Source organism: Tursiops truncatus, chromosome 4 (assembly GCF_011762595.2).
Source record: "Tursiops truncatus isolate mTurTru1 chromosome 4, mTurTru1.mat.Y, whole genome shotgun sequence".
Classification (NCBI taxonomy): Eukaryota; Metazoa; Chordata; class Mammalia; order Artiodactyla; family Delphinidae; genus Tursiops; species Tursiops truncatus.
The window spans coordinates 17,207,783-17,228,491 of NC_047037.1; the positions used below are offsets into that span (position 1 = coordinate 17,207,783).

The window sequence follows — 20,709 nt, forward strand, 5'->3', positions numbered from 1 at the left end:
CAAAGGCACTGTGTAATTCGCTTAAAAAGCTGAAGAAGGTGCTGAAGACAAAGTAGTAAGTGAGAGATACCCGGTGTAACAGAATGACAGCAAACCAAGATCAGATATTTAAAACTGTGTGCTCTTTTCATACAGTATAAATAGTACACTACATTTGCGTTTTTAAAACACATGTAAGAATATAGAAAGAGCAATTGGATATCTACCTAGTTAAATTACCTATTAATCACAAAGGATAAAACAGTAACTCTGCAGTGGAGAAACCTGATAGACACCACCTTACCCAAAAGCTCAAAGTTATCACCACTGGTACTGGGACAATGCCATGGGAGGTACCGAGACACTCACAGCATCATTTCCGTGATACTCCCACCAAAAGTGCTTAACAAGAATCTGATGATGAGCAACTGGATAAATACAAACCGAGGGACATTCTACAAAATAACTGGCCTGTCCCCCTCAAAATGTCAAGGTCAAAAAAAGAAAAGCTGAAGACCATGGCAATTAAAGGCCACGTGGACCATGGACTGGATCAAGGTTGAGGAGACCCATGTCTGGAGAGACTAAGGACTTTGCTTTCAGTCACCCAGACACGTAGCACCAGAGCCAAGACGAGTACAGCCCAAAGCTCTTTCTGAGATGCTAGACCTAAAAGGTTAGGGGTGAGGTTCTAAAATTCACACAATTTTAAAATATTTTTAGCCTTAAGCATTTTTTAGGTCAAAGCTTTTATACCGTACCCTGAGAAAAGGACAGTAGGCAATTGACCTTCATGGATTTAACATTCACACTTTTCTTTTTTCTTTTGCGGTACGCAGGCCTCTCACTGTTGTGGCCTCTCCCATTGAGGAGCACAGGCTCCGGACGCGCAGGCCCAGCGGCCATGGCTCACGGGCCCAGCCGCTCCGCGGCACGTGGGATCTTCCCGGACCGGGGCACGAACCCATGTCCCCTGCATCGGCAGGCGGACCCCCAAGCACCGCGCATCAGGGAAGCCCTAACATTCACACTTTTTAATACTCAAGAATAATCACAGAAAGGGGAAAGATGGCGGAAGAGTAAGACGCGGAGATCACCTTCCTCCCCACAGATACATCAGAAATACATCTACACGTGGAACAACTCCTACAGAACACCTACTGAACGCTGGCGGAAGACCTCAGACCTCCCAAAAGGCAAGAAACCCCCTAGGTACCTGGGTAGGGCAAAAAAAATAGAAAAAATAGAGACAAAAGAATAGGGACGGGACCTGTACCAATGGGAGGAGCCGTGAAGCAAGAAAGGTTTCCACACACTAGAAAACCCCTTCATTGGCGGACACTGCGGGTGGCAGAGGTGGGGGAAGCTTCGGAGCTGTGGAGGAGAGCACAGCCACAGGGGTGCGGAGGGCAAAGCGGTGAGGTTCCCGCACAGAGGATCGGTGCCGACCAGCACTCACCTGCCCGAGAAGCTTGTCTGCTCACCCGCCGGGGTGGGCGGGGCTGAGAGCTGAGGCTCAGGCTTCAGTCAGAGCGCAGGGAGAGGACTGGGGTTGGCGGCGTGAACACAGCCTGAAGGGGGTTACTGTGCCACAGCTAGCCAGGAGGGAGTCCGGGAAAAAGTCTAGAGCTACCGAAGAGGCAAGAGACTTTTTTTTCCCTCTTTGTTTCCTGGTGCACAAGGAAAGGGGATTAACAGCGCTGCTTAAAGGAGCTCCAGAGACGGGCGCGAGCCGCGGCTAACAGCGTGGACCCCAGAGACGGGCATGAGATGCTAAGGCCGCTGCTGCCGCCACCAAGAAGCCTGTGTGCGAGCACAGGTCACTATCCACACCCCACTTCCGGGGAGCCTGTGCAGCCCACCACTGCCAGGTTCCCGGGATCCAGGGACAACTTCCCCGGGAGAACGCACGGCACGCCTCAGGCTGCTGCAACGTCACACCAGCCTCTGCCGCCGCAGGCTCGCCCCGCACTCCATGCCCCTCCCTCACCCCCGGCCTGAGTGAGCCAGAGCCCCCGAATCAGCGGCTCCTTTAACCCCGTCCTGTCTGAGCGAAGAACAGACGCCCTCCAGCGACCTACACGCAGAGGCGGGTCCATATCCAAAGCTGAGCCCCGGGAGCTGTGCGAACAAAGAAGAGAAAGGGAAATCTCTCCCAGCAGCCTCAGAAGCAGCGGATTAAAGCTCCACAATCAATTTGATGTATCCTGCATCTGTGGAATACCTGAATAGACAACGAATCATCCCAAATTAAGGAGGTGGACTTTGAGAGCAAGATTTATTATTTTTTCCCCTTTTCCTCTTTTTGTGTGTATGTGTATGCTTCTGCGTGAGATTTTTGTCTGTATAGCTTTGCTTCCGCCATTTGCCCTAGGGTTCTATCTGCCCATTTTCTGTTGTCGTTTTTTCTTTTTTAAAAAAATTTTTTCTTAATAATTATTTTTTATTTTAATAACTTTATTTTCTTTTATCCTCTTTCTTTCTACTTTTTCTCCCTTTTATTCTGAGACATGTGGATGAAAGGCTCTTGGTGCTGCAGCCAGGAGTCAGTGCTGTGCCTCTGGTGGGAGAGCCAACTTCAGGACACTGGTCCACAGGAGACCTCCCAGCTCCACGTAATATCAAACAGCGAAAATCTCCCAGAGATCTCAACACTAACACCCAGCTTCACTCAACGACCAGCAAGCTACAGTGCTGGACACCCTATGCCAAACAACTAGCAAGACAGGAACACAACCCCACCCATTAGCAGAGCAGCTGCCTAAAATCACAATAAGTCCACAGACACCCCGAAACACACCACCAGACGTGGACCTGCCCACCAGAAAGACAAGATCCAGCCTCATCCACCAGAACACAAGCACCAGTCCCCTCCACCAGGAAGCCTCCACAACCCACTGAACCAACCTTAGCCACTGGAGACAGACATCTAAAACAGCAGGAACTACGAACCTGCAGTCTGCAAAAAGGAAACCCCAAGCACAGTAAGATAAGCAAAATGAGAAGACAGAAAAACACACAGCAGATGAAGGAGCAAGATAAAAACCCACCAGACCTAACAAATGAAGAGGAAATAGGCAGTCTACCTGAAAAATAACTCAGAGTAATGATAGTAAAGATGATGCAAAATCTTGGAAATAGAATAGACAAAATGCAAGAAACATTTAACAAGGACCTAGAAGAACTAAATATGAAACAAACAATGATGAACAACACAATAAATGAAAATAAAAATACTCTAGAAGGGATCAACAGCAGAATAACTGAGGCAAAAGAACGGATAACTGACCTGGAAGATAAAATAGTGGAAATAACTACTGCAGAGCAGAATAAAGAAAAAAGAATGAAAAGAACTGAGGACAGTCTCAGAGACCTCTGGGACAACATTAAATGCACCAACATTCAAATTATAGGGTTTCCAGAAGAAGAAGAGAAAAAGAAAGGGACTGAGAAAATATTTGAAGAGATTACAGTTGAAAACTTCCCTAATATGGGAAAGGAAATAGTTAATCAAGTCCAGGAAGCACAGAGAGTCCCATACAGGATAAGTCCAAGGAGAAACACGCCAAGACATGTATTAATCAAACTATCAAAAATTAAATACAAAGAAAACATATTAAAAGCAGCAAGGGAAAAACAACAAATAACACACAAGTGAATCCCCATAATGTTAACAGCTGATCTTTCAGCAGAAACTCTGCAAGCCAGAAGGGACTGGCAGGACATATTTAAAGTGATGAAGGAGAAAAACCTACAACCAAGATTACTCTACCCAGCAAGGATCTCACTCAGATTTGATGGAGAAATTAAAACCTTTACAGACAAGCAAAAGCTGAGCGAGTTCAGCACCACCAAACCAGCTTTACAACAAATGCTAAAGGATCTTCTCTAGGCAAGAAACACAAGAGAAGGAAAAGACCTACAATAACAAACCCAAAACAATTAAGAAAATTGGAACATACATATTGATAATTACCTCAATGTAAATGGATGAAATGCTCCAACCAAAAGACACAGACTGGCTGAATGGATACAAAAACAACACCCGTATATATGCTGTCTACAAGAGAACCACTTCAAACCTAGAGACACATACAGACTGAAAGTGAGGGGATGGAAAAAGATATTCCATGCAAATGGACATCAAAAGAAAGCTGGAGTAGCAATTCTCATATCAGACAAAATAGCCTTTAAAATAAAGACTATTAGAAGAGACAAAGAAGGACACTACATAATGATCAAGTGATCAATCCAAGAAGAATATATAACAACTGTAAATATTTATGCACCCAACAAAGGAGCACCTCAATACATAAGGCAAATACTAACAGCCATAAAAGGGGAAATCGACAGTAACACATTCATAGTAGGGGACTTTAACACCCCACTTTCACCAATGGACAGATCATCCAAAATGAAATTAAATAAGGAAACACAAGCTTTAAATGATACATTAAATGAGATGGACTTAATTGATATTTATAGGACATTCTATCCAAAAACAACAGAATACACATTTTTCTCAAGTGCTCATGGAACATTCTCCAGGATAGATCATATCTTGGGTCACAAATCAAGCCTTCGTAAATTTAAAAAAATTGAAATTGTATCAAGTATCTTTTCCAACCACAACGCTATGAGACTAGATATCAATTACAGGAAAAGATCTGTAAAAAATACAAACACATGGAGGCTAAACCATACACTACTTAATAACAAAGTGATCACTGAAGAAATCAAAGAGGAAATTAAAAACTACCTAGAAACAAATGACAATGGAGACACGACGACCCAAAACCTATGGGATGCAGCAAAAGCAGTTTTAAGAGGGGAGTTTATACGAATACAATCCTACCTTAAGAAACAGGAAACATCTTGAATAAACAACCTAACCTTGCACCTAAAGCAATTAGAGAAAGAAGAACCAAAAAACCCCAAAGTTAGCAGAAGGAAATCGTAAAGAAGAAATCATAAAGATCAGATCAGAAATAATTTAAAAAAAAAATGAGGGAAACAATAGCAAAGATCAATATAACTAAAACCTGGTTCTTTGAGAAGATAAACAAAATTGATAAACCATTAGCCAGACTCATCAAGAAAAAAAGGGAGAAGACTCAATAGAATTAGAAATGAAAAAGGAAAAGTAAGAACTGACACTGCAGAAATACAAAGGATCATGAGAGATTACTACAAGCAACTCTGTGCCAATAAAATGGACAGCCTGGAAGAAATGGACAAATGCTTAGAAATGCACCACCTGCCAAGACTGAATCAGGAAGAAATAGAAAATACGAACAGACCAATCACAAGGACTGAAATTCAAACTGTGATTAAAAATCTTCCAACAAACAAAAGCCCAGGACCAGATGGCTTCACAGGCGAATTCTATCAAACACTTAGAGAAGAGCTAACACCTATCCTTCTCAAACTCTTCCAAAATATAGTAGAGGGAGGAACACTCCCAAACTCATTCTACAAGGCCACCATCACCCTGATACTAAAACCAAACAAGGATGTCACAAAGAAAGAAAACTACAGGCCAATATCACTGATGAACACAGATGCAAAAATCCTCAACAAAATACTAGCAAACAGAATCAAACAACACATTAAAAGGATCATACACCATGATCAAGTGGGGTTTATTCCAGGAATGCAAGGATTCTTCAATATAGTCAAATCAATCAAGGTGATACACCATATTAACAAACTGAAGGAGAAAAACCATATGGTCATCTCAATAGATGCAGAGAAAGCTTTCGACAAAATTCAACACCCATTTATGATAAAAACCCTGCAGAAAGTAGGCACAGAGGGAACTTTCCTCAACATAATAAAGGCCATATATGACAAACCCACAGCCAACATCATCCTCAATGGTGAAAAACTGAAAGCATGTCCACTAAGAGCAGGAACAAGACAAGGTTGCCCACTCTCACCACTATTATTCAACATAGTTTTGGAAGTTCTGGCCCCAGCAATCAGAGAAGAAAAGGAAATAAAAGGAATCCAAATCGGAAAAGAAGAAGTAAAGCTGTCACTGTTTGCAGATGACATGACACTATACATAGAGAATCCTAAAGATGCTATCAGAAAACTACTAGAGCTAATCAATGAATTTGGTAAAGTAGCAGGATACAAAATTAATGCACAGAAATCTCTGGCATTCCTATTCACTAATGATGAAAAATCTGAAAGTGAAATCAAGAAAACACTCCCATTTACCACTGCAACAAAAAGAATAAAATACCTAGGAATAAACCTACCTAAGGAGACAAAAGACCTCTATGCAGAAATTTATAAGACACTGATGAAAGAAATTAAAGATGATACAAATAGATGGAGAGATAGACCATGTTCTTGGATTGGAAGAATCAACACTGTGAAAATGACTCTACTACCAAAGCAATCTACAGATTCAAAGCAATCTACAGATTCAATGCAATCCCTATCAAACTACCACTGGCATTTTTCACAGTACTAGAACAAAAAATTTCACAATTTGTATGGAAACACAGAAGACCCCGAATAGCCAAAGCAATCTTGAGAACGAAAAACGGAGCTGGAGGAATCAGGCTCCCTGACTTCAGACTATACTACTAAGCTACAGTAATCAAGACAGTATGGTACTGGCACAAAAACAGAAATATAGATCAATGGAACAGGATAGAAAGCCCAGAGATAAACCCATGCACATATGGTCATCTTATCTTTGATAAAGGAGGCAGGAATGTACAGTGGAGAAAGGACAGCCTCTTCAATAAGTGGTGCTGGGAAAACTGGACAGGTACATGTCAAAGTATGAGATTAGAACACTCCCTAACACCATACACAAAAATAAGCTCAAAATGGATTAAAGACCTAAATGTAAGGCCAGAAACTATCAAACTCTTAGAGGAAAACATAGGCAGAACACTCTATGACATAAATCACAGCAAGATCCTTTTTGACCCACCTCCAGAGAAATGGAAATAAAAACAAAAATAAGCAAATGGGACCTAATGAAACTTCAAAGCTTTTGCACAGCAAAGGAAACCATAAACAAGACCAAAAGACAACCCTCAGAATGGGAGAAAATATTTGCAAATGAAGCAACTGACAAAGGATTAATCTCCAAAATTTACAAGCAGCTCATGCAGCTCAAAAACGAAAAAAAAACCCAATCCAAAAATGGGCAGAAGACCGAAATAGACATTTCTCCAAAGAAGATATACAGATTGCCAACAAACACATGAAAGAATGCTCAACATCATTAATCATTAGAGAAATGCAAATCAAAACTACAATGAGCTATCATCTCACACCAGTCAGAATGGCCATCAACAAAAAACCTAGAAACAATAAATGCTGGAAAGGGTGTGGAGAAAAGGGAACACTCTTGCACTGCTGGTGGGAATGTGAATTGGTACAGCCACTATGGAGAACAGTATGGAGGTCCCTTAAAAAACTACAAATAGAACTACCATATGACCCAGCAATCGCACTACTGGGCATATACCCTGAGAAAACCAAAATTCAGAAACAGTCATGTACCAAAATGTTCATTGCAGCTCTATTTACAATAGCCCAGAGATGGAAACAACCTAAGTGTCCATCATCGGATGAATGGATAAAGAAGATGTGGCACATATATACAATGGAATATTACTCAGCCATAAAAAGAAACGAAATTGAGTTATTTGTAGTGAGGTGGATGGACCTAGAGTCTGTCGTACAGAGTGAAGTAAGTCTGAAAGAGAAAGACAAATACCGTATGCTAACACATATATATGGAGTCTAAGAAAAAAAAATGTCATGAAGAACCTAGGGGTAAGACAGGAATAAAGACACAGACCTACTAGAGAATGGACTTGAGGATATGGGGAGGGGGAAGGGTAAGCTGGGACAAAGTGAGAGAGTGGCATGGACATATATACACTACCAAACGTAAGGTAGATAGCTAGTGGGAAGCAGCCGCATAGCGCAGGCAGATCAGCTAAGTGGTTTGTGACCACCTAGAGGGGTGGGATAGGGAGGGTGGGAGGGAGGGAGACGCAAGAGGGAAGAGATATGGGAACATATGTATGTGTATAACTGATTCACTTTGTTATAAAGCAGAAACTATCACACCATTGTAAAGCAATTATACTCCAATAAAGATGTAAAAAAAAAAAGAATAATCGTAAAGACCATGTAATACTTTGTAAATAAACTGAGCCGAAATATGGAATCGTGTGTTATGTGGCTTATGAAACAAGAGAAAACACAGCTAGTGGGTGAACCTAATCAACTATCTGTTGTGGGTATGCAGATAATAGAAATTTGAGCTTGGGGGGGTGGTTAGAAAATAATCCCCTCCCGAAACCAACTGATCACACTGGTAAGGAAATTAACAGCAAAAGTAATGAATCCAACAAGAAGTCCATGATGTTCTGAGCTAGACACTGGAGCTAGGCTTCCCTCCATTTGGTAGAGGAAATCATACAGTCCTGGTGATGCATTCATATCTGGGAGGCCTAAAAACTCTTAACTACGTGTTCTTCACAAATCGTGAGTGCCCATCAGACTTTCATTTGTCCTAAAATTGTTCACATTTCATTTGGCAGAATCATTCCTGCATGATCACCTTTTTTCATGACAGTTAAAATCAGATTAAATGGAATATCAAGGAAAACAGGAACAAGTTACCAAAAAATATGAAGAGCATCTAAGGAATGGAGAGTAGTCTCTCCCTTATAGCTAGCAATGCTGAAGGTTTCAAGGATTACAAATTGGAGCAAATTAGAAAATGAGAAGAAAAAAAAAAGCATGCACACATATGCACAAACATACACACAAACGCTTCAAGCCTAACTGTTCGTGTATTTATCGTTAAAACTACTGAGCATCTTTTGTACGCCAGGTACTGTCCTAGGAGATGCAGCACGGAACAAATCTGACAAAATATCTCATGAAGAATCAGTACAGCTCATGGTCAGTAGAAATAGGTGATCAATAAATTAAAATATAATGAGATGGCACTAAGAGCTATGAAGAAAAATGAAGCAGGACGTGACGAGAAGGCTTTTCTTAGGAAGTGCCCTGTGAGCTAAGCCAGCCGTGGGGGAGAGGGCAGGCCAGGGGGATATCCGGGGGCAAGAGGGAGAGTGGCAGGCACGGGTCAATGCCTGAGGTCACGATGTGCATACGGGTTGCTGGTGCGGGCTGAGGCACATGCCCGAGAGAGACAGGCAGCCGTGAGAGGATGCTGAGCACTGGCGTGAACCATGATGTATGTCCTAGCAGAATCACTCTGACCGCAAACTGGAAAGTTGTCATTAGAGGGGCAAGAAGAGAAACAAGGTCCGCTGGAGGCCCTGCAATAAAAAGCACAGGCGAAGGTGGGGTTGCTGGTGCTTTGGGCCACGGTGGCAGCAGCGGGAGCAGGAATACCTTGTTGGATTCTGATTCGATTTTGAAAGTAAAGTTAACAGGATTGCTGAGGGAGTAAATGCAGAGTTTCGAGAGGAAGCGAAAAGCCCAGAATGACAATACGTCTTTTACACTTGTTAGCCTGATGGCTATGTATAACATTTACTAAGGAGAAGTCCGAGGAAGGAACAAGTTTCGGGATGGTGAGAAATCAACTTTGATTTGATACACATTAGGTTTCGGATGCCTGTTCGTCATCAAAGTAGAGGGGGCTAAGAAGCAACTAGATATCCAGGTTATGGGGAGAATTATTATTAAATGCAATAGATACACGGATATAGACAGGTAGAGAGAACGAGATAAAGAAGAATTGCACATATGTGTCTGTATATGAAGGAAGGAAAGTTCAAGAAGGAAAACATGGACAAGGGAGAAAAGAAATTTATACACTGTATTGTATCTACTTCGGCACCATTTGAAAATACTGTAATGAGAACATAACTACTTTAGTAATAAAAAAAGGGACACTTCTTTTGTTTCCCCCAATAAAATAATAAGCTGATGAAAAAATCAGACACGTAGTTAACACAAGACTACCGTGAAAAGAGACTCAGAGACAATCATTGTTAACTTTGTGGATTATTTCCTCCCTTTTTTTTTTCTTGACATTTATATATATACACTACACAGTTTTGTTTCTTAAGTACAGTTCATTTTTGCTTGTTATTTTGACACACATGAGATAATGCTGAACTCAAAGGTGGCAGCCATGGAATCAGGCCATTTTTTGTTTTGAATTTCTGTGTTCATGTTTTTAGATGTCCCCACTCTCCGGTTCCGTGGAGGCCCCTTTACCATTCCCAAATGCGCCACGCCCTGACTCACTCCCCCCAGGGTGCCTCCTGGCCCTGGAGGACATTTGTGCTTTCCATCCTGCCCCTCAGAGCTTTGCAGTTGGGGGTCGGCCTTATAAAACCATAAGCACGTTTCCATGTCATAAAGAATTATTTGTAAACCTAATCTTTACATGGACTCTTTATACACAATTCTCTGTGCACAGTTCTAATGTAGCGTCCAACCTTCTATCAAGCATGTTTCAGCACCGCCTCAAGGAGTCACTGTCTAGTCACCAAAAGAGCAGAAACTCTGACTGAAAGTAGTTTCCCTTCAGTTCATTCAACGAATACCTACCAGTGCGTGTGTCTGTGCACGTGCGTGTGCGTGTGTGTGTGTGTGTGTGTGTGTGTGTGTGAGAGAGACCGAGAGAGAGGATGACGCACACAAAATCTTAAAAGATGATTTCAGACAGAGAAACGTGCTGTGAATAAAATAACAACACATGAGAACATAACTGGGAGGAAGGTGAAAAAGAGAGAGAATGCTGTTTAGCTGGGTGGGCAGGCAAAACCTACCAGGGAAATGACACTTGAGCCAAAGCCTTCGTGAAGAGAAGGAGGCTGCAAATAGTCTAGAGAAGAGCAACTCAAGCACAGGGTGAAGAGGAAAGGCAGAGGGGGGCCCAGGAAAGGAAGGAGTACACGTGTTGGAGGGGTGTGTGTCCGGAACATCGCAGAAAGAGGGGGCAGACCACGGATGGAGCTGCAGGCAAGCATCTGGATCTTTAACGAAACTGAGTTATTTGTAGTGAGGTGCATGGACCTAGAGTCTGCCATACAGAGTGATGTAAGTCAGAAGAGAAAAACAAATACCGTATGTTAACGCATATACACAGAATCTTAAAAAAAGTGGTTCTGAAGAACCTAGGGGCAGGACAGGAATAAAGACGCAGATGTAGAGAATGGACTTGAGGACACAGGGAGGGGGAAGGGTAAGCTGGGATGAACTGAGAGAGTGGCATGGACATATATACACTACCAAATGCAAAATAGACAGCTAGTGGGAAGCAGCCGCATAGCACAGGGAGATCAGCTCGGTGCTTTGTGACCACCTAGAGGGGTGGGATAGGGAGGGTGGGAGGGAGACGCAGGAGGGAGGGGACATGGGGATATATGTATACATATAGCTGATTCACTTTGTTATACAGCAGGAACTAACACATCACTGTAAAGCAATTATACTCCAATAAAGATGTTAAAAAAATAAATAAAAAATTTAAACCTCCCCCCCCCCCCCAAAAAAAAAAGAATGTGGATCTTTATTCTAATTGTAATGAGAAACTACTGTAAAGTTATAAACAAGGACACAATACGATCTGATTTAGGCTGAACAATCAGTGTGGCGGTTGTGGAGAGACCAGAACGTTAAGGAAGAAAAATATAGGCAGGGAGACCAGTTAGGAGGCTGCCGCTGTCACCAGCCAAGAGAGGGGATAGCTTGATGCAGCATTTCAGGAACTGTGGTGGTGACGTGTTCAGACACAGGACACGTTTTGGAGGTAAGAGCAACAGGACTTGCTGACTCAGGAACGAGGAATCTGTGCCTGGGTGAACAGAACCGGCACTCCATCCACACCTCAAGCGACTTTTACCTTCACTAATGGACCCTCGCAGGACTCACCTCTCTGGGATGGGTATGGAAGGTGCAGGCAACAAGTGTTTACAGGGTAATGTAAAATGTATCATACTGTCTCACTTACCCAAATTGGGATCAGTAGCCTGACGTTTCTTAATTTTCGCTTCAGAAATAGCAGAATAATAGGCACAAGTCATCTTGATCAGCCACGTTGCTCGAACCATTGGCACGGAATACTTAGCTAGATATGCAAAAACATCTTCTTTTTTACTAAGGATGGGAACCTAAAAAGAAATAATATATTTATAACAATCACATATTATGTTCATTGCTAGGCCAACCTAAAGAAAGGGGAAGCAAGAGAAAGAGACTCTAAGTTCCTGCGGGCTATGAAAAACTATCTCCTTTTTCTAAATGGCACGTGTCACTTTAAAAAAAAATTTTAAGCGAATTTTAAGAAAAAAGAATCAAAACTATGTTTAGCACATTGGCAACACAGTTTTATCAGTTGTGCTTTCTTATTTATAAAAACAAATTATTTTCAAACTCTCAGATGCTGAAAGCTACTCGTATCAGCAAAATAGGGGAAATAATCTCATGACAGTCCTCCAAGGAGTTTATATCTTAAAATTGGAAGGGACAGATAAAGTAAAAGCTATCCCCACTCTACATTTTATCAAAGAACATTTTTGTATAAAGCTTTCTGATTGTAACATCTCATAAGAATAACAATTTCCAGAAAGCTTCTAAAAGTGCCTTTAGACCAAGATTTTACATAGAGGCTAAAATGATGCATCAGTGAATCTGCCTAATAAACACTGAGCTAGAAACAGCTGGGTAATTAATTCACGGGTTGAAAGTGGGCACTTGAGGCAGTTATTTCTTCCAGGCCACAAAGGTACTATTTAGCAAATTAGTATCTCAATGTTCTGCTGAATGGCTCGAAAGAGTTAATCCAGTCTTCTAGAATTCCTCATAAATACCCTAGGAATAGCCTGTTAATCTATACATAAGCTATCGAATCTACGAATACAGGGTAACGCAGCGGACAGAGAGGATGTTGGCTGCAACGCAGCAGGATGGGAAGAGTGAGATGGAGAAGCAGGCCGTGCCCACCCCCGCCCCCAGCAATGAGCACCCCTGTGCTACCGTCGCGGCCCCAGCCTGTGGTGGTTAAACCCATGACTCCCAGGCTCTTCATTTATGAACGAGACAATACCGACCCTGGCCACCTCACGGTGGCGTGAGAAGGAGAAAGCAAAAGAATTACATGTATCAAAATTATAACAACTTTCATTGTGTTGCCAGTTCCAGTTTCAAGGAGTTTCCGCGTCCCTCAATGTGTTCTCAGGCCATGGACCTGACTCTCTCCTAAGAGGATTCTGGAAACCCATAACCATGGACATCGCTAGCCCTGGTCTCTATGCCCCGAAGTCTCGCTCGATCTTGTGTTGAAAACCAAAGCTTCAAACCGGCTAACTGATTCATGGAGCATGGCATTTTTCTCTTAGTTAGCCAATGGTTCGGCCGGTGGATTTTTCTGCATTATACATATGCTACAAATCTGACCATTCGCAGTCTTGGAACAAAGTGTGATCCCAGAATTTAAAAGTAAGTGTTTTTTGTTACCCAGCTCTTTAAAACAAGCTATTTCACCTGGTTCTTCCCAAAGAAACATCAAGCGGCTCCGGCGATACAGAAAAGCTGCCTGGCTGGGCGCTGAGATGCAGTGTGTCCATATACTGCATCTTACGGGCAATGTAATAGACTTTTGGTCATGTGCAGTTCCTACCTTGGTTGCTGACTTTAGAACATAACCTCCCCCATGACAAAGGCGACTACACGGCACACCACATAACTATATAAAAGGGAGGTGAAAGCGACACAGGCTAAAGCTATAAAACCTCCTCTCTGTGGATCACGGTGATACATTTTACCTAGAAAACCTCCTGAAAATTTAGCTTACAAGGCACATCTTTCACGGAGCACAAGGCTCTGGGTTTACTGTCGTTTAGGCCAGGGACAAGAAAAGCACCGTCTTATACAGTCAGTTCAAGACCGGAGCTGCTGGTTTTCACTAGAACATACAGTATGGTATCAGGGAGTTACATTTTAGCTGCCACGGTCAGGTTCCCTCTCAGCCAGACGTACCAGAAGACTAGATATAAGATCAAGGTCTAAAAACCAGGCAAATGCAAAAAGTGAAGTTAGCATCTCCAAAGAAACATTACCAATAGCATCTTTATAGAAGCCTAAAGGATTTCTTTTTGAACAGCGTTTGACAAGAAGGCACGGCCGGGGATGGGGGGCGCATTCTGAGCATGTGAAATGTTTACACGAAGCAGCAAACAAAGCTGAGTCTTACAGGAAGAGCATAAGGCAAACCTCTAGCTCACTGTCCCTGCTGGCAGAGCCCTAAGAAAAAGGGTTGGCTCAAATCAAGGGCTTTCGCATTCCGAAGAACATATGTGAAGAAAGTTATTTAATTAAGGAAGAAGACACATTTTGATGGTTTTGTCACATTTACAGTTTGGGCCAACTCAGGAAGGAAAATATGTTTACACTGACTGAAGTATGACTTCCTACAGGGATGGATTCCATTTTCAGCCAAGAAACCATCTGACTTCAACTTGTAGCTGAACCCAGGCAATCACTGGGCAGCGGTCTGGTTTCTCAATCAAGGTGGAACCGCGTCTAAGTACCAGAAGAAAACTAAGACACCTAGCATGGCTCTCCATCCACCGAAGGGTTGCCCTTGTAACGCTTCTCTCCCTGTATTCTCCTTTCTGTCAGCACCCTCTGTTTGCTGAGCAGTGGTAGAAGCAGATGGAAATTCCAGAGACCACAGTAATCAAAGTCACCAGAAGTGAACACATCATTCTTAGTGAACTGTTCAAGAGCTAAAAGGGTATCCCCAGGAGCAAGAAGTCTCCTTTTCCAAATCTAACTACGACCGCAATTGGCTTCAAAGGCCTTTCACAGGCCACTGTTGTCCTCTCTGTGGCTAAATACTTGGAGTGCTGTGGAGCTTTATATGAACGGAAGACCAGGTCCAGAAACCTGTCCATCCCATACAGGAAACTATTTTGAACTCTAGATCAGAGCTGGAAGGTGACTCAGGATCTCAGCAGGAAAAGGAAGGTCTTCTACATCAAGCCATCCCGCAGATAAATACCAGAAATTAAGAGGTATTCAAACTTTCTAATATGAAGGGCACGCAGAGGATGCAATCTTTTACCCAACTCTAAAGACTTTTCGCCACCTCAAGAAGATGAAATGCTGAGGAAGGGATGGGAAGGAATGACTCTTGAAATGCCCAAGAAATGAATACTTCAAAGTATATTCAATGGTTTGACAAAGAAAACATCTTTAACTTTGCAAAGAATTAACGTCAGGGCTTACCTGAGGGACACCTGACTTGGCCAGAGGCAGCTCCTAATAAAGAGAGAAGAACAACGGCTAATACACTGCACCATAATTCATCTCCCTCTTAAAAGATGAGAGACCATTACACCCCTAAAGCAAGGGCATCAATTCCTCATGAGTATTCCCTTTCAGGAAATATCCCCCCCCCCCAAAAAAAAAAACAACTGCATTCTGAAAGCTTACAAAAAAGGCAAACCTAAAAGGAAAGATGTCAGGCTGGCTACATAGGAGTTGAAGGTACTAACCAACGTGGAGGGTATGAACTTTTGGTAGAAAGCCATCAAATATTGAAGGATGGCCTTTGACTTCTGCAGCCTTCAGATACAATTCCCAGGCCACAGTGGGAACACGTGGTAAACGGTCAACAATGGAAAAGAAATGCTATGCGGTCCAGCCCATGTTGAGACAGAGGCACTACCTGAGTAGCAAGAGAGGGTTCCGCTGATCGTCTGCTTTGCAAGGATTTCGGTTGCCTTTAAGCACTAACATCTATGAAAGGCAACGCAAGGCTCCGACACTAGGGCAAAATAAAGCCCACGGGAACTACAGGCACTATTTTCAAAGAGGTGCTTTAGAAAACAAAAACATAAATACACGAAGGAGCTCTCCTCTAACCTGGGCCTGCACCAAGCCATTCGTGAAAACTTAAGAATAGAAGATGGGCTCCCCTAAAACTAAAGGGTTTCAGGGGAGATGAGAAAGACCTGGGGATTATTTGAAAGGTGTGTAAGAAGTCAGAGATCAAGACTAAGAGGGAGGTTTCTGGCTCTCATCTAAATTTCAAAAGACATTTTATACTATTGGGACTATAAGATTGTTGAATCTGTGCAGTATTTCCCACGTGAGGAAAATGATCAAAGGCAAAGATTTTTAAAAGAACCCTCCCTTCCCTCTCCCTCCTCAAAAAAGCGGGAGCTATGAATAAACCTGCCCATTTTGTACTGAAACTTTTTCAAAGACGGTTTTCAAGCACACACGGAATCACTATCTTTTATCTCACTTGTTCGGAAGAAGAGTTAGTTTAAGAATTTGGATGGGTACTTTTCAAGACAAGGAAATAACATTAAAGCAAGGATTTCTATTTAACCCATTTGGACATCCTGACCTAAAGAACTGAAAATGTAACAGAAATAAATGAAGTCTCACTGCCTGTTTTTGATTTTAAAACCCTGTCTACCTAATATCCACATAAACAGCTTCCTGTGTAGAATGTTTAGGTCTCTAGATGTCCTAGGCACCACATGCCATCAAAATGAAGGGGAAACAGCCTATGTGCAGCACACACCTAGTGCAGGATACCTGCCACTGAGACTTGGAGTTTTGGAGAGAACTGGGGAAAAGAAATATATACTTGAACATTATCTCAAATATTTTCATTTCTATAAGGCCTCAATTAAAACAATGCAAGAAATACTTAATACCTTTTTTGCCAAAATAGCAAGTGGTTTATTTCCTGCTAAGTCAGAGAACCAACTATGAATCGCACTCTGGGATCGAGCAGTAACCAGCCAATAATTATCTTTAGCATTAACTTGTGGTTTCTTCTTTCCGGTGTCCTGGAAAGTGTTAAGCTTTAGTTTCTCAGCTAATATGCTGCTAAAATAAGCTCCAATCTGTGGAAGAGAAAACAGAGTTTAAAGACAATAAACAAGAATGTTAGTAACACACATATCAGTATTTTATTTTTATTGTTTTAATAGAAAATCTTCAAAGAGCCCATTGGAAAATAAAATGGGAATTTAAGTCCTTGAAGCTAAGAGTTGTGATTTCCTTACACTAACATAATGCAGAAACTCCCACAGCACCTTTGTTTCACTACTAACAAGTAGTTCAAGGGAACAAGAAGGGTCTCTGAAAATCCCTATAAAATTCATTATATCCTGAATAAATTTCAGGAGAATGGGTTCTGCTTTCATCTTTAGATGAACCTCTCCTTTTTCACAGTACACACCCATTTGAAGGGAATCTTTTTCCTGAGAGGTGTTGCATACAAGATCAGAACCTGGCAATCACACGGTAATCACTCTTTTTCTTGTTTCATTTTAATAGCACATAAATTTGGAAAGGAAACTCTGTATTTACACTCAGTGCTTTTAAAAAAAAAAGTCTAGAGAAATCTAATTTATTTACATGGAAAATTACAAAAGTCAATTAAATTAAATATTCAACATTTTTGATTGGGCTGCCAATTTCATGAGTACAAGTGTTTAGAAAGAGAAAGCTAGTGTGGCTTGCTCTGAATGGAACAAAGTAGCAAAGGGAGCTTCCTGTGAATGACTGGCATTTTCATATTAACCAAATTAAAAGAGGACAAAGGAAAGACAAAGGGACAAGAAGGAAGGGGACTGAGTAATATCTAAAAACTAAATGAATCCACAGAAAACCTCTTGGAATTTCCAAGAATCCTATCACAGCATCACATTTTGTCCCCTGGAAATTCTCTAATAACAGGATGTGGACAACAATTTCTAACAAATACCTTCAATAAGGTTAGCAGACAGTGGCAATCGTGATTAAAATAAAATACCTACCCTGCTGCAGCAAAATAAGAATCACTACCTTAGTTAATGCTCATGACTCAATAAACAATTAGTCTATAGGGTGGAACGCAGTTGGAAGCAATTAGCCAAGTTTATCTACCAGGGCGAAAAGCTGGTAAACATTTTTTTAATGTGAATTGGCATCCCTTGATCCTTGTGATGGAGGTACAGTGAAAAAGCCTGTTTTGTGTTGAGGTAATATGGCAATAAAAATTATAGTAATTAGAAAAAAAGGCTGAACCTTATTTTTTTAAAACAACTTCATAGTATTCTTTTTTAAGCGAAGTTTGCAGAATGTCCAGAGAATTAAATGCAAAAATTCACCAAAAAAACAGCTATTTGAAAACAAGGAGCCAAGAGTAACAAATTGTTTAATTTTAAATTTCTCAATCAATATTTGGTCTTTGCACCAATGGCACGAAATACCTACCTACGTAGATTGTTTCATATTTAAAAGATCTCTTATTTGCAATCATGTATGAGCGTTTTAATCATAATAAACAAAGACGTTAAAAAAATTTTTAAACTAGTCTAAGTACTGTCAAAGAAGAATAGCCACGGTGATCTGAAAAGACTATTCAATTAAATCAAGCCAATCACTGATTTTGCAAATCAAGGGATTTGCAAAAATTGTATTTAAAAAAAAAAAAAAGTCTGGGGGCTTCCTGGTGGCGCAGTGGTTGAGAGTCTGCCTGCTAATGCAGGGGCCACGGGTTGGAGCCCTGGTCTGGGAGGATCCCACATGCCGCGGAGCAACTAGGCCCGTGAGCCACAACTACTGAGCTGCGCGTCTGGAGCCTGTGCTCCACAACGGGAGAGGCCCGCGCACCGCGATGAAGAGTGGCCCCCGCTTGCCACAACTAGAGAAAGCCCTCACACAGAAACGAAGATCCAACACAGCAAAAATAAATAAATTAATTAATAAACTCCTACCCCCAACATCTTCTTAAAAAAAAAAAATGTCCTGGTGTAGGTAACGGCCAAAAGAATTCAGAACACGGCAAATTTAAAAAAAAAAAAAGTCTGGGCAATCTCTTTTGCAATTATACTCTTTTCTATGTAGTTAATAATAGCAATGGAACATAGTGGCTGTATATATGTTTTACTTCCTAACAAATCTTATGAACAACTGCATAAATGTAAACAAAGTCAAAATTCCCAAGAAAGCAAGAGCAGAGAAAATACACATTAGGACTCAAAAAGAAAAGAAAAAAATCAAAACATGATCATACACTTAATTTTATTCTATCAGCAGTATATTCACATTATTCTAAAATCGAGAAAAAGTTAAAAGCCTCATTCCCAAGTCCCAAACTCCATCCCCTAACTCCAAAGAACCACCTTGATTAGTTTCTTATGTGTCTTTCCAGAGTTTCCTCATGTGAATACACATGAACAAACACGAATATATTATTTTTCTCTTATATCTATACCTCGTTATGTACATTGAGTAAGTGTCTGAGAGCTTTCCTTCCATATTTGTCTATGGAGAGCTTCCTCATTCATTTTTACAGACACATAATAATGTACTGTGTGCATGTACCACATTTTATTTAATCAAGTCCCCGTTAATGGACACTTGTTTCAAACTTCTGTGATTACAAATCACATTAAAATGAATAGCCTTTCCTATTTGTTATTTCATACATGTACAGCTATAGCTTTCAGATGAATTTTCAGGATTCAGATTGTATGATTCTGTAATTTTAATCAGCATTGTCAAATTACCCTCCATAATGTTTATACCAATTTGCACTCCCTCAGACAAGGTATGAGAGATAAGGTTTAATTTAAAACTTGTTTCCATCCATCCACAGCTATTTTGAAAGTAATTCATTTAGTAAGAAAATGAAAAAGTTTAGGGGCTATACTATAGGTCATGTATTTCATATTCATTAGATCAAATTCCCCTCAGAAGGTTTGAATCCTTGAGTAAATCTCACAGGAAGGATGAGAGCAGCAGAAGTGGTAACGGGTGCTATTTCCATTTATTCCATTATTTAAAATGACATAAAACTTCATACACCTGGGAACAATTTGGCAGTTCCTATACACAAGGCGTTCATACTTTGTTATGGACAGAATTGTGTATATCCAAAATTCAGATACTGAAGCTCTAAGCCTCAATGTGACTGTATTCGGAGATAGAGCCTTTAAAGAGGTAATTAAGGTTAAATGTTCATGGACCGATAAATGGATAAAGAAGATGTGGTACACAGATACAATGGAATATTACTCAGCCATTAGAAAGAATGGAATAATGCCATTTGCAGCAACATGGATGGACCTGGAGATTATCACACTAAGTGAAGTAAGTCAGACAGAGAAAGAAAAGTATCATATGATATCGCTTATATGTGACTTTAAAAAAAAAATGATACAAATGAACTTATTTACAAAACAGAAACAGACTCACAGACTTAGAGAATGAATTTATGGTTACCTGGGGGGAGGGATAGATTGGGAGTTTGGGATTGACATGTACACACTGCTATATTTAAAATAGATAACCAACAAGGACCTACTGTAAAAAACAAAAAAGAAAGAGAGAAAAAAAGTTAAATGAGGTCATAAGGGTGAGGCCTAATCCAATATGACTAGTGCCACTATAAGAAGGAGAACACCAGAGATACCCGCACACAGAGAAAAGCCCATGTGAGGACACAGTGAGAGGGCAGCAGTATACAAGCCGAGAAGAGAGGCCTCAGGAGAAACCAGACCTGCTGACACTTTCCTGGACTTCCAGCCTCCAAAACTGTGAGAAAATAAACTTTCTCAGAAAATCAAATTTCTGTTGTTTAAGTCCCTCAGTTTGTGGTATTTTGTTATGGCAGCCCCAGTAGACTAATGCACCTTCTAACCAAGTAACATGCTGCTGGGAATTTATCCTAAAGAACAAAAG

The 20,709-nt window shown here is 41.1% G+C and overlaps 1 protein-coding gene across 1 annotated transcript in view; it reads right to left on the bottom strand.

Moving 5' to 3' along the window:
• The window catches only part of MED12L (mediator complex subunit 12L), a 327,546-nt gene that overhangs the window by 273,515 nt on the left and 33,322 nt on the right, over positions 1 to 20,709 (bottom strand). The window contains exons 4-6 of the mRNA XM_019934361.3: positions 16,689 to 16,880; positions 15,244 to 15,276; positions 11,966 to 12,125 (exon numbers count right to left, since the gene is read on the bottom strand). Coding sequence (XP_019789920.2) covers positions 11,966 to 12,125; positions 15,244 to 15,276; positions 16,689 to 16,880 — 385 coding nt within the window. The remainder of the gene's footprint in view (positions 1 to 11,965; positions 12,126 to 15,243; positions 15,277 to 16,688; positions 16,881 to 20,709) is intronic.